Raw genomic sequence first — 15908 nt, forward strand, 5'->3', positions numbered from 1 at the left:
CTGGAAGAATGACAATGATGCACATGGCCCAGGCACAGGTTGTTCTCGAGACTGGCCCGTTTCCATGGCCATGGAGGGACTGTGACTTTCTCCAGTTCTTTTCTCTCCAAACTTGTGCGAAACCCTCCCTTGTACCGAGACAGCATCTGACCTTCTCTTGACCCTACCGCATCATTTATAATTTAAGATTGTCTTTATTCTTTTCTCATTAGCTCTTGACTATTAAATAATACGTGGCTCCAACTCTCATAAACCTGGGACAAGACTCAGAAGGCGGTCACTCACACGGATGTGACTGTCCTTGTATTAATTTTCTTTTTAGCTTACCACAGAAACAAATAAAGTACTTCAGAATTTCTGAAGCGAACTCAGCCTCTCCCTCAAGTTCTACCGCGGTCTGTTTTGCTCCCAATGCCTGCAGCCTGCATTCCCGCCGCCCTCCATTCCGCCGCTAGGTGGCGAGCGGTTCATCGACGCCCACAACCGCTCATCCTAGACCAGTCTCCGGGATCGAGCGACGTCACCCATCTCTGGCGATGATTGGCTATTCCGACGACGAACGGGGGGAGGAGCCAGTGGAGAACCGAAAGCGTCCGGTACGGCGAGCGCACAGGGTCCTGAGATGGTGCGTGCGCACTCAGGACCCCACGTCGCTTCAGAGGCCAGCTGCAGATCCTCCTTCCGCCTGAGGGGGCAGGCCTGATTTCTACGTAATGGGGGGTGGTACCCGCCGAGAGGGGTCACACCGATAAGGGCTGGGCCACACTGAAGGGAGAAGTCACATTGAGAGGAGGGGTCACAATGACCGGTGGAGTTGCTCTGAGAGGTGGGGGTCTCACTGAGTGGGAGGAACATACAGAGGATGGGTGTCGCACTTGAAGGGTTCTGGTACACGCTGATGGTGGCAGTGTCATACTGAGCTGAGGTCCCTCTGAAGAGGGGGTTCTCACTGAGAAAGAGGGGTCTCCAAGGGAAAGTCTTGAGGGGCAGGATTTTGCCAAGGGATGGGATCTCGCGCAAAGAGGAGCTTTCCTGCAGGTGGATGCTTCTCTTTTGAGAGAGGGGCATTTGGACGAAATAGTAAGAGGAAGGTCCAGGCTGGGTGGTCTCTGGGCGGAGGCTCTGGAGTCAGCTTTATTCGAGGGAGGCGGAATGGAGTGAGGACTTGAGGCCGCACCTGGAATGGGCTGGCCCAGGGCTCACTACAGCCCCGGGGCATCACAACCGCCCGAGAAGGTAGAAAGTGTCTGGAGCCCGGAGGTTTAAAGTGTAAGGGTCGAGACCTGGGAAATGGGGCTGGGCCACGGTGGAGGCCGGGAAGGTGGGTAGATCTTTTCTGCCCTGCCGGCCCCTGGAGCCCAGGAATTGGGCGGCTTCCTGAGCCCGGCCCTCAACCGACCGTGACCTAAGGGAGGGAGGGGAGAAAGGACTCACAGGACAGCTAAAAGACATCTGAGCTGCGTGTATGCACAATCAGCCTTTAATTCCCTTCAGTTATGCAGTTCAGGCCTGAACTTATTTGACCCTGACGCCCCAGTCACACTCGCCAAGGGCGTCGCGGCCACTAGTGGCGGGGTGCGCACCTGAGGGGGCGTGGCCGCTGCCTGGAGGCCGGGCTAGAAGGAGTTAAGAAGAGGCCGGGCTCAGCCCCGCCCCCGGCAGGCCGCCGAGCCTGAGCCCCAGCGGCGAAGCGGAGCAGCCGCCGCCCGCCCGCCCGCCTCCGCCTGCGGGGAGCCCGCCCGCCTGCCCGCCGGCGCCCGGGAGCGCCACCACCACCGCCCGGCCCAGCCCCAGGCCCTGCGCAGAGCGGAGCGGAGCGGCGTCCACCTGGGCCCAGCTAGCCGGAGCGGCGGGGGCGGGCCCGGGATCTTCGGCGGATCTTCCATTCTCCAGGGCGGGAGCGGGAGCCCCGGCGCCTGGGATCGGGCTGGGCCCGCTCCCATGGCGAGCGCGGCCTGCCCGGGCCCCGGGGACCCTGCCATGTGAAGCAAGCCCGGGCTGGGGGCCGGGCCATGGCCGGGGAACGGCCCCCACTGCGGGGCCCTGGGCCCGGGCCCGGAGATGCGCCGGGGGAGGGGCCCCCGGGGCCGGGGGGCGCGGGCGGAGGCCCGGGCCGGGGCCGCCCCTCCTCCTACCGGGCTCTCCGCAGCGCCGTGTCCAGTCTGGCACGCGTGGACGATTTCCACTGCGCCGAGAAGATCGGGGCTGGCTTCTTCTCTGAGGTCTACAAGGTAAGACCAGCAGAGAGGGCAGAGGGGCGGGACCGAGCCTTAGACTGGAGGCTGGAACTAGGGGACCGGGACCCTGGCAACCCGCCCAACCTGCGCGGGACTCGCCAGCTCCTGCCACCCCCAGGTTCGGCACCGACAGTCAGGGCAAGTCATGGTGCTGAAAATGAACAGGCTCCCCAGTAACCGAGGAAACACGCTACGGGAGGTGCAGCTGATGAACCGTCTCCGGCACCCCAACATCCTAAGGTGAACAGCCTCAGCCGCTTGCTGGGAAGCTTGCTGGGGGACGGAGAAAGATCCCGCGGGAAAAGTGAGACCTGTGGAGGAGCTGAGGCTCTTTTAGCCTACCCTGCTACCTTTCCCATCCTCTTCCAGGTTCATGGGGGTCTGTGTGCACCAGGGGCAACTGCACGCTCTTACAGAGGTAAGGATGGGCTAGGAAGGGGGAGACCCCACCACCACCCAGGGAAGAGAGTCAGCGGCCCGGTGCACTTACAGAGCAATAATGAGAGGCAGCAGGACCTCCTCCCAGGGGAGGCTTCCCTGAACTTCCTTTTAGGCAAACCACAGATAAAATGCCTCAGCCGGTCCCATCCTTTATATCCTCTAGAATAGTGCTGTCCAGTAGATCTTTGTGCATGAAAATGTTCTCTATCCATGCTATCCAAAACCATAGCCACTAGCCACATGTGTCTAAGGAGCACTGGATATGTGGCAAGTATGACTGAGGGACTGAATGATTAATTTTATTCAAACTTAATAATTTAAATTGTTGCACATGTATGGGACAGGACAGCCCTAGAATATGAATGAGGGACCCTAGAATATGAATGAGGGACCCTAGAGCAAAGACTCACTCTCCTGATCTTTGTGATCCTCCTGAGGGTCCCCAACTTTTAAGTGGAAGATCCAGAGTACAGACTGAAACCTTGACATTCATTCCCCTTCTCCTACCCATGTCCCAGTATATGAATGGGGGGACCCTGGAACAGCTGCTCAGCTCCCCAGAACCCCTATCCTGGCCTGTCAGGCTCCACCTGGCTTTGGACATCGCCCGTGGCCTGCGGTACCTGCATGCCAAAGGTGTATTCCACCGAGACCTCACATCCAAGGTAGGTTGGCAAGATGGATGGAAGCATGAAAGGGTATTTGAGATTTATTAGGTTGTAACCACACATAAGTATTGGAATGTGAATAATAGGCAATATTAGGATGTTGGGGTACCAAGACATTGGAGAGTGGGAAACTGGAATGAGGGGGAGTGCTCTGAGGGACTGAGTACCATGTTGTGTAAGGAGTGATGGATGATGTTGCAAGATTGGGGTGCACTGGAAAATGGGGAGATCAGAGAGGGCTGGGGATTTTCTGGAGTGACAGGTCTTTGGGGTGTATGTTGGGAGATCAGAGAACAGAAGGTGATGGGTGTGTGGGGTTGCTATATGTGTATGTCAGAACTGTCTGATCCGACGGGAAGACCAAGGCTTCACAGCTGTTGTGGGTGACTTCGGGCTGGCCGAAAAGATTCCTGTGTATAGGTGAGGTGAATGCCCCCATCGCCCTAAACCTCCCAGGTGGCCCTTATCTAAGTGAAGCCCACAGGGCCATTTACCTTGGGGTGAGGAGGGGGCTGACCTCATCCCTTTTTGTTTGGAGAGGGTGTCTGGGTGGGATGTTCCTGACCACTCTGCCCCTGCCCCTGTAGGGAAGGGGCAAGGAAGGAGCCATTGGCTGTGGTGGGTTCCCCATACTGGATGGCTCCAGAGGTGTTGCGGGGTGAGCTGTATGATGAGAAGGTAAGACATGGACCCTTCAGATCCCCAAGGCCTTCCAGAGACCCTGGAGATATTCTTATAAGGCTCCATCCCAGGTTCCTCACCAACCCTACCAGATACTCAGGAGACTCCCAAGACCCCCCTTACTCCTCACAGGCATCCCTTCCAACACATGGCAGCTGCCAACACTGCCGCAAATTCTGACATATTCTGACAGGAAACTGTCAGTGCCTCCCCCTAACATTCTCTCCTACCCCCCAGGCCGATGTCTTTGCCTTTGGGATTGTCCTCTGTGAGCTCATCGCGAGAGTACCTGCGGACCCAGACTACCTACCCCGAACTGAGGTGAATGATGTCTACAGGTTTAAAAAAGAGGAACTCCAGACTGGGCAGCTCATAACCAAGGAGGGTTCCTTGGAGGTTAAGGTCCTGATTAGGGGGCAGTAGGAGAACTCAAGGAAGGCTGACTTGGGGGCCCCTCCTCTGTCCCCACAGGACTTTGGCCTGGATGTGCCTGCTTTCCGGACCCTGGTAGGGGATGACTGCCCACTGCCTTTCCTGCTCCTGGCCATCCATTGCTGCAGTGTAAGAGCCTCAGTCTCCCTCCCTGCCCTTCACCCCAATCCATCAGTTGACAAGGTCCCAGGTGATAAGGAAAACAGCGTCCCTCTTTTGGAGCACTTAGTGAAGCTGCCCGTCTCTCCCCATCAGATGGAACCCAGCACACGTGCTCCCTTTACTGAAATCACCCAGCACCTGGAATGGATCCTGGAGCAGCTGCCTGAGCCAGCCCCCGTCCCCAGGGCTTCCCTGCTACACAGTCAGGGTAAGTGGGCACAACTGAATGTTGCCTCTCTCTTCCTTTGAACTCGGAATTATCTGAGGAGACCAAGTGTATCTGTTAGTTGAGAAGGCTGGGTGCATGAGGAGGGCAAGAGGATTACTCAAAGAAAGTATAGTTTTCTAATTCTAGAGCCTGAGGGAGGAGGACAAGGAAAGAAGAGGTAAAGAGGGCTGGGGTGACATCTCCCCCTTTCCAAAGCACCCCGTGGGACTCCCTTTTCTCAGCTCTAGTCCCAGCTGCCTCCTGGGGAATAATGAGGTCCTCAGGGAACTATGATCAACGCTGAGAACAGTGACCCCAGACTTCTTTGTCTACAGGGTCTGTTCCAAGAGGGGGTCCCTCTGCCACACTTCCCAGGCCAGACCCCCGGCTCTCCCGAAGCCGGTCAGACCTCTTCCTGCCCCCATCGCCAGAATCACCCCCCAACTGGGGGGACAATCTGACTCGAGTCAACCCCTTCTCACTACGAGAAGACCTCAGGGGTGGCAAGATCAAGCTCCTGGACACACCCAGCAAGCCAGTCGCCCCTCTGCCCCTTGTACCACCATCACCACTGCCCTCTACCCAGCTACCCTTGGTGACCACTCCAGAGACTCTGGTCCAGCCTGGGACACCTGCCCGCCGCTGCCGCTCGCTCCCATCCTCCCCTGAACTCCCCCGGCGAATGGAGACGGCACTGCCAGGTCCCGGCCCTCCTGCTGTGGGCCCCTCTGCGGAAGAGAGAATGGAGTGTGAGGGCAGTAGCCCTGAGCCAGAACCCCCTGGACCAGCTCCCCAGCTGCCCCTAGCCGTGGCCACAGACAACTTCATCAGCACTTGTTCCTCAGCCTCCCAGCCCTGGTCCCCTAGATCAGGGCCTCCCCTTAACAACAACCCCCCGGCTGTGGTGGTGAACTCTCCACAAGGCTGGGCCGGGGAGCCCTGGAACCGGGCCCAGCACAGCCTGCCCCGGGCAGCAGCTCTGGAGCGGACAGAACCCTCGCCGCCCCCTTCAGCAACCCGGGAGTCCGAGGAGGGACTTCCCTGCCCCGGCTGCTGCCTTGGCCCCTTCAGCTTTGGCTTCCTGTCCATGTGCCCCCGCCCCGCACCGGCTGTTGCCCGCTACCGCAACCTGAACTGTGAGGCGGGCAGTCTCCTCTGCCACCGAGGGCACCATGCCAAGCCACCCACACCCAGCCTGCAGCTGCCTGGGGCACGCTCTTAGCAGTGGGGCCTGTGGTCTCCGGCTTCCACCACTGGTCTTCAGGATGCCCTGTGAGGACAGAGCGCACATGCTGGATGGTGCCAGCCCTGGAGGGGCTGACCAGCTCTTCTCCCTGTGTAGGGAACCTCGGCATGGACTCAATGAACAGAACATTTCCTATCCAACCCCTGGGCTTGCTCTTCCCTGGGGATCACTGAACCGGACAAGCATCGCTGACACACAAGACTAACACGTGCAAATTATTTAAAAATATTTCAATAAAACTGCCTGGCTGGCTCCGGGCTGCCCCTATCCACTCAGCCCGTGCGCCTTCCCCACCCATTCCACTGTGGGAGGTTCTCAGGGAGGCCAAAATCTCTTCTAGAAGCTTCTTCACCCTTTCCCCGGGAACAGTCCAGCTTCTGGGACAGGGTCTCCAGCAGGGCACAGCCTTGCCTAGAAATATAAACGTTGGGCATGGATCAGCCCTGGGCTAGGCATGTCCAGGCGGAGTGAGAAAACACTGGAGGGAGGTGGATCTTAGGACCTGCAGGCTCCAGGTTAGGGATGAAGGGCACAGGCTCTTGCTGGCATGAGTATCTGGAAGATTAAAGCATCACTGAGCTCCACAGTTGACTGTCACTAGAACCCTCATCCAGCTCAGCCCATCTCCTCCCTAGCTCCCTGGACAGCCACATGGCCAGACTCCCTTCAGTTCCAGCCCTCCCCTGCCCAGCACCCTCTTACATAAGTAGACCAAGTCCCTGGGGGCTGTGGACATGACTCACTCCCAGGAACAAGTTTTCCCCCTGGCCTCTGGGCCTCTGCTCTGAGACCCTCTGCCTCCCAACTCCCAGACCTCAGTCCCATCCCTCACACATACCCAGCTCAGCGCCAAGACTGGTCCATGTCTGGATTCTTGAAAGCTGCCCTCTCACAGATGGAGGGAAGAGAAGTATGACAGTTCTCTGCCTGCAGGTTTGACCATGTCCTTTTTGTCCTGGCACATCTTTGGTTTTGACCATGACTAGAAAGCCTAAAGAGTGGTGAAGTAGAGCTGGGATAAGCTCGGGCCCCTCCTATCCTATCCCATCCTCCCTTTTCTTGCCCTGCACAAAACCTAACCCAAGTCCTAACTCACCCTGTCTGCCTAAAGCCATGTTTGGGATGGTTCAGGGACAGGTGTCTGGACTTCAACCTGAAGAGACTATAGGACCAGGGTAGGGAAAAATCACCCAAGGCCTTAAGGATGGAAACTAGCTAAGTAACTACCCTTTTCCAGGGTCTCTGGGGTTGATCTTCAACAGTACCCCATTGCTCCCTTTCTCACTTCCCTGGGGCAACCCCCAAGTGGCCTTGACTGAGAAAGTAGAACCTCGGTTTACGTAGCCTTGTCAAGGGATGGGAAATTAGAAGGCCAGGTTCTTCATCAACTGTGAATCCCTGGCTAAATCCTCAACTTCTCCCTCTGAGAGAAAAATGACGTAGGTCCCACCCAACCTAGTAATTAAAAAAAAAAAAAAAGTGCCGGGGACTGGTAGGTACTGGGGATAGAACAGAGAGTCAAACTGCCCTAAAAGTTATTAATCAAATAGAAGAAATGGACAAATGGATAATTACAACATTGATTCGTGAAAAAGTTTTGGGAGTAGGACCTGGAGGGAAATCTCATTACCATGTCTTTATGAGGGGATTATAGAGTTGGAAATGCCCAAAAGTCCGGACAAACTTACCCATAATAGATTCTTTTACCATCAATCCACTCCCAGCGGTTACTATATCTGAGGCCAATCCAGTATGATTCAAGTGAACCACCTTGCGCCAACACCCTTTGGAGGCTGTTGGTCTGAGGAATATGAAGGGAGATTCAGAGAGACCAGAGATATGTGAGAGTGATGGGAAATATTGGAATCGGGTGGAGTGTAGGGAGGAGGGGACCCGGGCTGATGGAAGAAAATGAACACCATAGAGACAGCTTTGGCAAGAGGACTGTGCCCAACCTTGGTACATAACATCAGCTCATCGGTGACCAGCCCCACATTCTTCATGTGCCTCCCTGCAGGTGCAGGCTGACCCTTCAGTTCACACACACGCTAGGTAAGAATTTCTGCTGGCCTTTGGAGGGGAGTCATTCTAGTGGGCTGTTCTAGTCACAAGGAACCTATCCCTACAGTCCAGCCCACCAGGTATGGACCTGTCTGCCTGAGAGACCATGAGAGTCAAAGAACCTGTGCAGCAGCCCAGAGCTGACCACAAAGCTGAGATGAGAAACTGGTTAAAGATGGTAAGTTTCAACTCTCATGCCAACCCTAATCAGTTAGTAGGGCCACCTGGAGCACTGTGCTGAGAAGCTGCATGGAAGAGGGGTGCACTGTGTGTGCTGCCATCCCTGACTTGAAGACATGTCCCTTAACCCAACAGTACCCACTGCAGTCTTAGGGTTTACTTACAGCATACATGTAAGTGAGATCAAATGTGGCCAGGTCAGAGGACAGAGATTTACAATGGTGTTGGCTCTTATCCCAACTTCTCTCAGTAACTGAGAAGTAAAAGCAACTTCTCCCATCCAGTATCCATCCCACGGGACAGCAAGCATCTAAAAAGTAGAACAAATGTGACAGCACAGCCCAGACCCAGGAGGGAGATCTCAACACTTGGGATCAGACTGAGTACTCAGCAGTCTAGCTGCTAACAATATTCCCTTGGGTGGAACTCAAGTGTCTTCATTGACTTCTAGTCCTTGCCCTTTGCAATCTTTCTTGCTTCACCTCCCCTTGAAATGCCATACCTGTCCATACTTCTAAGGTTCAACAGCTTTACTCCTAACAATCTGGGAGGTTTATTTTAAAAGGTCTGGTGATACTAACCTCAATTTCTGAACAATTGCAGTCCCCCCATTTTGGCCAACCTCACCTTGGCCCCCCCATAACTAAGTGTTCAATAAGCCTCCTATTTGTCTCATTAGTTCCCTAAAGATTCCCCACTGCATATTCAAAACTTTCACACACTCCTCAAGTCCACCTTCCCTCTCCACTCTTCCACAAGAAATTGTCACACACTCGACGTGAACTCTCTCCGTTTTCCTCCCCTCCACCTCAAAATTTGTCTCTTCCCTGTTCCTGACTATCCATCAAAAATAAACACCCTGCTTTCTTTACCATCCCACACCCCAATCTATGGTCCTGATCCCAAATCCCCTCTCTTCATTGCTTTGAACCATCAGTCAAAACTCCATCACTCAAAAATCATTCCTTCTCCACTAGCTCCCTCTCTTCTGCCTACATTTTCTCTTATCCCCATCCAGCTACCTGTCAAGTCACTGTCCTACAGCAACTTAAAGGAATAAAAAGAAGTCAGTGTGGCCAAATGGAATAAGTGGTGTGCTGAAAGGTAGGCAGGGGCCTTGGAAGCCAGGTTGAAGATTTTTTACTTTTATATTACGAGCAACAGAGTCAATATAGGGTTTTACATAGAGGAATTGCGTTCACTGGCTGTATCCCAAGTGCTTGGACACAGTGCTGGACATACAGTATGTAATCCATAACTTTTGATATCATTAATTTTAAACTGAAATGACATGATCTTAACTGCGATGACATGATCAGATTTTTATTTTTAAAGGATTCCCCTGGCTGCAACATGATAAGTGCATTTGAAGGGGGGATGTTTAGGAAAAACACTCAGCAAGCTGTTGTAGTTATCCTTGCAAGAGATGAGAATGGGCAAAAACGCAAATGGATATATAGACCTGGTGGAAAATAGAGGGAATTCCTCTCTGACAGAGTAGGGCATCTGCTGAAAGTGAGAACAAGGCAGTCGGGTAGGAAGAGCCAGCTGAGCGCTGCAGAGTGGCCAGGCAGTGCTGGGGCCCCAGCTGAGGCTGTGACTACGGTTTCAGTGGCACCACACAGAATGATTGCACAGCTTGTCACACTGGGGTGCAGGTGCGTGCGTTCATCCAGACTTGAGCTATTGCCAGTCAGATGCACCAGAAGGACAATGGAACCAAGGAGTGAGTGGAGTGACTGACATGATGGGCCCCTAAATCCAAGAAGATAGAGAAGTAAAGACAGGTGAGGGCTGATGGGCAGGGAGGAAACAGAAGATGAGCAGGTTGGAGGCCTGCCTCCGTGAGGTTGAAGGAGTGTGGAGAAAGCCTGGAGGGGGCCAGTCATGGTCAGAGTGAAGACCTGAAGCCGTCCTTTCAGCGGAGAAGCAGTTTGGGATGCTGAGGCCTAGGGTTCAGCTGTGGGGACAGGGGGCAGCACTGGCAGGGAACTGAGGCTTGGAGAGAATGAGAAGGTTAAAGAAATGAGAGCTGGGGGGTTCTGTACATAATCTCTCTGTTTCAAGCCTTGGAGGAATATCCAGATACCCACTGAGCTAGACAGAGCTTAACCTCTAGACAACCAGTCCGTGAGCATTCCAGTCCCCTTGGGCCAGGCACCTACTTAACCTCAGCCTACTTTGGCAGACCTTCTATGTGTCTCCCTCTCTCATCCCCAGATCCTGGTTGGGCTCCTACTTTCAAAATGGATGAGCATTCCACCCTAGTTCCCTGCCCTACAACACCCAACCCACCTCATTGTGAGAGCTTCAGCTGCCTTGCCTCATCCCAGACTGCTCCTCATCCACCGGTAATTCTGAATCTTTGGGGGAATCTCAGATGTAGAGAGACTTAATTAAAGCCATAGATCCTCTCTTTAGGAAAACATGCAAACAACAATTTCATATCCAAATTCAGGAGGTTCCCAGATCCTTAACACTGATGTTAAGCCAGATGAGCCCTGAGTTTGCTGCTCTGGGCAGTGTCATTTGCATTACTGGCTGCCACCCTCCTCCCCACCACAGGATCCACCTTAAAGCTGGGTGAGTCCCTCTAAATCCAGTATGCAGCTAGATCCTTCTCCCTGTTGGCCAAGGCTTCCTAGCTCATGTCAGCCAGCACTCTGCTTCACTATCCCTTTCCTGAACAATTCAATGGCCCCCTACTAGATAGGCAGATCCCAGCTTCAAGTGTCTCCTCACTTCAATCCATCCCTCATGGCAGACCCTCCCATCTCTCCTCTCCCAGAGCAGATACCTGGTGAGGGGCATGTGTAGATGGGCTTCAGTGTGTCCCGCACACTGTGCAGCCTCTGCTCCAAGTCCATCCTCTGCGCTTCCTTATTTCTCAAGTCCTCTTTTGTCTTCTCCCCGTCCGACTCGCAGGCCTGCAACTGCTCTTTGGTAGCCTGGCAAACCTTCTGTTCCACCTGTAGTGTTTCCTGACTCTGGGCCAGCTCCCTTCTGGACCCCTGCAGATCCTCTTCCCTCTGCCCCAGCTGGGTTATCTTTAGGTGCAGCTGCTGCCTCAAGCTGCTGTTAGTGGCCTCCAGAACCCTGTTCATCTGCTGTAGCTGCTGGGACACCTGCAGATCTATTTGGCCATAAAGAGAGATTTGGAGGACATCTTAAGCTGTGCTCTGATGCCCTCAGGCTTCAGCATCAGTCCTTTTTCTGCTCCTTGCAACTTTTTGCATAACAGGCTGGAATACAAGGTCTGACTGCCTAGAGTTTAAGGAGGCACTGGATTAGGTAAGGACAATTTAGGAAGACACGTGCTCTAAAATAGACCTGGCTGGAAACCAGACCAAAAGCTGAGGATGTGGTGGTAGTGACTTTCGGCCCTGCTAAGGAAGGGGAGCTGCCGCGGACAGTAGGGGAGAAGGTTGTTGGGAAAAGGAAATGGGAGCAGTCATACTCACAGCGCACTCCCAGGCAGATGGCTGCCACCCCCAACAGCAGGCAGGTGAGGAGCAGGCCCAGAAGGAGGTACTGCAAGCAGGCTGCATGGCCTTAGGGAGACAGCGGGATGGGGAGCAGTGAGTCCCAGGAAAGTTAATAGACTGAGTGGGTGGGGGTGGGCAAAATTCGCGGAAGGTGCGTCCCGCAGAGGACTTCGAGCACGCATGGTGGTTTCTGTCCCGCAGTGAGTTGCCGCAGGTGGCCGAGGGAAGTTGTTCCAGAATAAGGGCTGCGGATCGTTATTGGTAAGGCCTGAGGGGCACTATCTGGTAGGACGGGGAACTAAATTTCAGACGGAGACCGGAGAGGGGAGTTACGTGAACGGGGACCATAATAAGGGGTTGAGGGGTGAGGGTCTGGGTGGATATGTCAGAAAGATCTATCCGGGGATGGGGGTGAAAAGGGCAGGGGAAGGGGTCACGGGGGGCTGCCTGGACCGACCAGAGGGCTGCGCTCTGGGTTCAGTCCCTGGGTCAGACCTGCACACGGCGGGGGCCCAGCACCACCCCCAGCGCGACCGGCGCTAGTACGTGACTCCAACACCACCCTCGCGGGCCGGGTTGGGGGAGGCCGCCCATCCCGAGGCCCCGCCCCTCCCCGCTCCGCTCCGCTAGCCCCGGACCTGCTGCGCAGTGGGCGGCGCACGCGGGGCGGGGCGGGCGCGGTACTCACAGGGGAGAATCTGCCTGGCAGCTGGTGACGTCACGGAGCTCCAGGCGGCAGCTGCCTGCTCTGACTGGACCCCTGAGAAAGGGAGCGACACCGGTTTGAAGGTGGGAATGCCCGGGAAATGCCCCTTCTCCCCACCCCCACTCCCTTCTCGGCGCCGAGACCCCAGTCTGTCCTAAGGTGCCTTCTGCCATTGCTCTGGGACACCCTTAGCGTCCTCCGGAGTTCCTCATCTCCCGTGGGACTCTCATGTCCCTCCTGGGTCTTACCTTATCCTTTCCCCGGGGACCCCTGTCACCCTCCTGGGTCTCCCTTTATCTTTTCCTCAGAGGGCCCCCATCTGCCTGCCCCAAACCCTCCCCGGGGAGTACTCTCACCCCTCTCCCCTACCTCCTCTCCTCTCTCCGGGGACTCCGCATTTCCTATTCGAGCTCAGCTCCCCACAGGGCTGCCCTGATCCCTCCGTGGAGCCCTAGCTCCCCCTGGGATCCCCACCTTGCCCCTGGGAGCTTTATTTTTCGCTGGCTCCCGTATATCCAATGCTCATTCTCTTCCTGAGAACACTCCTTTTCCCAACGGTATTGTCCTCCCAAGAATGCTGTGAACTCCCCAGCTCAAGACACAGCCCCCAACAAACACATATCCCTGGGCTCTCCAGACCTGCTTTCCCCCCTAATCCAGAGGAAGCCAAACTCAACGGCCCCCCTGGGCCGGGAGGCACTTGCACATTCTCATAGGTGAGTTCCCCATCCTCGTCGGACTCTAGGTCTGGAGAGGAGAGAAAAGGTGGGGATCAGGATTGGGGTCTGTGGGGCGGGAGTTGGGTCATAAAGGAGGACGGAGTTGCAGAATCAAGGAGACGCCCCGTCCACCCTTACCTTGTCCTAGCCGGCTGGAGACACTCTTCTTCAGGGGAGCCTTCACAAACCGCAGGTCTGCATAGGTGATGGCCTCAGCCATGGTCCTGAGCCCCTCTGCTCCCACCTGTCTCCCTGTCTTCCACTGGCCCCAAGTTTCCCTTGTCACTCTACCCTCTGTCCCTTCACACTCTTAGGCTCTGTGTTCCCTCTGTGACTGCGTGGCTTAGTGATTTGCCCTGTGACTTCCAGTCACAAAAGAGGAAGATGTGAGACAATCTCAGACAGATGGGTTCAGCGAAGCAAACGGCATCCCTTAGCCCCAGCCAGAGGGGCAGGGGAGGGGAAACTGAGGTGGAGAGCATGGGGTTCGGGGCTGTGAGGTGTCACAGAACCACTACTCAGGATTACCCCTGTGTCCTGCCTGTGCTCCCCCTTCATGCATCCCAGACCCACCTTGACAGCACTGGGCTCCAAACACCCACCCTTATCATCCACCCTGATTTGCCCCTCACTCCTTCCTGGCTGCCCAGTCCACAAACTTTCTATATGTAGTTGGAGCTCTTTTGTGGCCAACTGACCCCAGAGGCTCTCCCTCTGTCATTACTCCAAAGTGGGGCTCTATCCTCCCCATCAGATTGAGGCAGTCCTAGTGTGGAGCTCTAGGTCCTCATCATCCTGGGGTTCCTAGCAGGTATAGGTTTCCAGAGAGGGGTCCCTGATTTGGTGGGACTTATTGCTCCATCAGTTTGGGGGCTTTCAAGATGGGCCCAGCTCCCCTTCTGCTGTAGTCCTACAGAGCTGCCAAGGATCCCACACAGGGAAGTTCTCACTCCAGAGCCCTTCTGGGTCCAAACTGGTTCTCCTGTGTAAACACCCCCAGCCTCTGGCTTCACAGCCTTTCCCTGGCCTCCTCCACTCTTGTTGCCCTACTGATCACACCTATGGCCAGTCAGCTCCTTCCTTGTCCCATCCTGACCCTGGCAAACTCATGGAGATCCCTGTTTTCCAATATCTGAGCCAAACCCAGCAAGCTGAGTCCAGGAGGCAGAAGCTCTGGGACTGGCCAGGGTGGGGGTGAGCCTCCAGAAAAGCCTGCAGCACTGACTATTCATCACTTTGTTGGAGGTCAGGGAGCCGGTGAGCAAAGGACTTGCACAGGGATGAAGATGGGCTGCAGCTTCTCAGAGGGGAGGCAGAGAAACAGAGCAGGGCTGGGTTCGAGCGTGCAGAGCCTGGACCAGCCAAGGTTTTGATATCTTCTTGGTTTGGTTTTGGTTTATCTGTTAATTTCCCAGTAAGGTTCTTCCTTTAAAAAGTCCCAATATTGTCCCTTTACACCCACCCCCAATGAAAAAGGGGGCATTTGTGGGGGAAGACCAGGGACTGAGAGGCCTGGCTGATGGAGCAGAGGAAGCAGCTGAGGACGAGGGCCTGCCGAGCAGTGGTGTATAGGTGCTCCCTAAAGTTTTGGGTTTTTTTTTTACCAGGATGTGACCCCCAAAAGGGCCCACTGGGGGTGAAAAGAGGCTGAGACAAGGTTTGCAGGTGGGAAAAACCCACCCTGAGTGGGTGACATCCGCCCCCTCAGAACCCACCCCTGCAGCTGTGGGGAGGAAAAAGGAAGGGGAAAGAGGTCCTTACCACATGCTAACAGCTTGTAGTGTACGGTTAGTGGTGTGTGGAGGGTGCTGTGATGGGCCTGTGGGTCTGTCGAGAGCTCTACCCAACAGCATCACCCAGCCCGCCCCAGAAAAAGAGCCCCCTGAAACATAAGAACTCATTTGTCACCTGAGATTCGTGTCTGAGGGAGAGGCAGATGTCCAGGTGTGTGTGAGTAGTGCAGGTATGCACACGCATCCCCAGGTCTCTGCAGTCTGTGCAAGGTGAACATCTATGACCAATGAGGGTTAAACACGGAAGATTCTGTGGCCCAAAGGGTGCCTGTGATGGCTGTGGTTTTTTTCCACAGAGGGAAATGACAGGCCATCTTCAGAAGTCTTAAAGGTCATGGGGATAGATTCTACAAGTATTTCCTTTCTAAGGCTGTTTCCTAAGGTGTCCCTACAGCTGTTAACTGTCACTGCTTGATTAAAGTTTCCAACAACCCAGTCCCCTCCCCCAGGCAGGCTGATAGCAAAAGGTGGTGTGTGTTGGTAACTCCCTGGGGGCCTTGGGGGCCTATGAGAGTGAGTGGGAGCGTATAGGGCAGCTGGTGGCAGGGGTGGGTGGGGGCAGTCAGGGGACTTGTATCTGTGGTGTACAGGGCATGGGGGGTGGGGACAGTGTGTGAATCAGTTGCAAGAACAGGTGCAGAAATTCTATAAATGGGAGATAATGTCCCAGTTTTCAGAACCAATATTTGCAACAGGGCCTAGATGCCAGGTAAAATGCCCAAAACCAGGCTACCAGTATATCCTCAAAAAAGGAATCAACAGGCATGCTGTCCAACTCAACCCTTGAAGAGGCTTTAGAAGGGAGAGTGTCCTGGTGGAACCGGATGAGCTAAAACCCATTTCTTGCCCTGTCCTGACCTCTCCATGCTTATTACAGAGAGTGGGTTCT

General features: G+C 55.0%; 2 protein-coding genes across 8 annotated transcripts; one reads left to right on the forward strand and one right to left on the reverse strand.

Moving 5' to 3' along the window:
* The first annotated feature begins 725 nt into the window (after positions 1-725).
* TESK1 (testis associated actin remodelling kinase 1) lies at positions 726-6342 on the forward strand. Of its 3 annotated transcripts, none has more exons than XM_032477943.1 (10): positions 726-2231; positions 2340-2477; positions 2607-2655; positions 3197-3343; positions 3684-3766; positions 3934-4024; positions 4265-4348; positions 4499-4588; positions 4715-4829; positions 5165-6342. In XM_032477943.1, the coding sequence occupies exons 1-10, from the start codon at positions 2062-2064 to the stop codon at positions 6049-6051; spliced, it is 1854 nt and encodes a 617-aa protein (XP_032333834.1). In that variant the 5' UTR covers positions 726-2061; the 3' UTR covers positions 6052-6342. The 3 variants fall into 3 exon arrangements, with proteins under 3 accessions (XP_032333834.1, XP_032333833.1, XP_032333835.1); XM_032477942.1 differs by having other exon boundaries at positions 735-2231; positions 2356-2477; XM_032477944.1 differs by lacking the exons at positions 726-2231; positions 2340-2477; positions 2607-2655; positions 3684-3766 and having other exon boundaries at positions 3204-3343.
* CD72 (CD72 molecule) lies at positions 6241-13586 on the reverse strand. 5 transcript variants are annotated; one of them, XR_001366463.2, is made up of 10 exons: positions 13365-13585; positions 13147-13254; positions 12490-12561; positions 11778-11867; positions 11114-11449; positions 8481-8626; positions 7764-7876; positions 6914-7066; positions 6578-6630; positions 6435-6486 (listed from the first exon to the last, which is right to left on the reverse strand). XR_001366463.2 is itself a non-coding variant. In XM_006187901.3 (9 exons), exons 1-8 carry the CDS (start codon positions 13444-13446, stop codon positions 6919-6921), a joined length of 1095 nt encoding a protein of 364 aa, XP_006187963.2. In that variant the 5' UTR covers positions 13447-13584; the 3' UTR covers positions 6348-6630; positions 6914-6918. The 5 variants fall into 5 exon arrangements, 4 of the variants coding, with proteins under 4 accessions (XP_032333836.1, XP_032333837.1, XP_006187963.2 ...); XM_006187901.3 differs by having other exon boundaries at positions 6348-6630; positions 13365-13584; XM_014561914.2 differs by lacking the exon at positions 6578-6630 and having other exon boundaries at positions 6349-6486; positions 13365-13584.
* Between the last annotated feature and the right edge of the window lie 2322 nt (positions 13587-15908).

The sequence above is a fragment of the Camelus ferus genome, chromosome 4, assembly GCF_009834535.1.
Source record: "Camelus ferus isolate YT-003-E chromosome 4, BCGSAC_Cfer_1.0, whole genome shotgun sequence".
NCBI lineage: Eukaryota > Metazoa > Chordata > Mammalia > Artiodactyla > Camelidae > Camelus > Camelus ferus.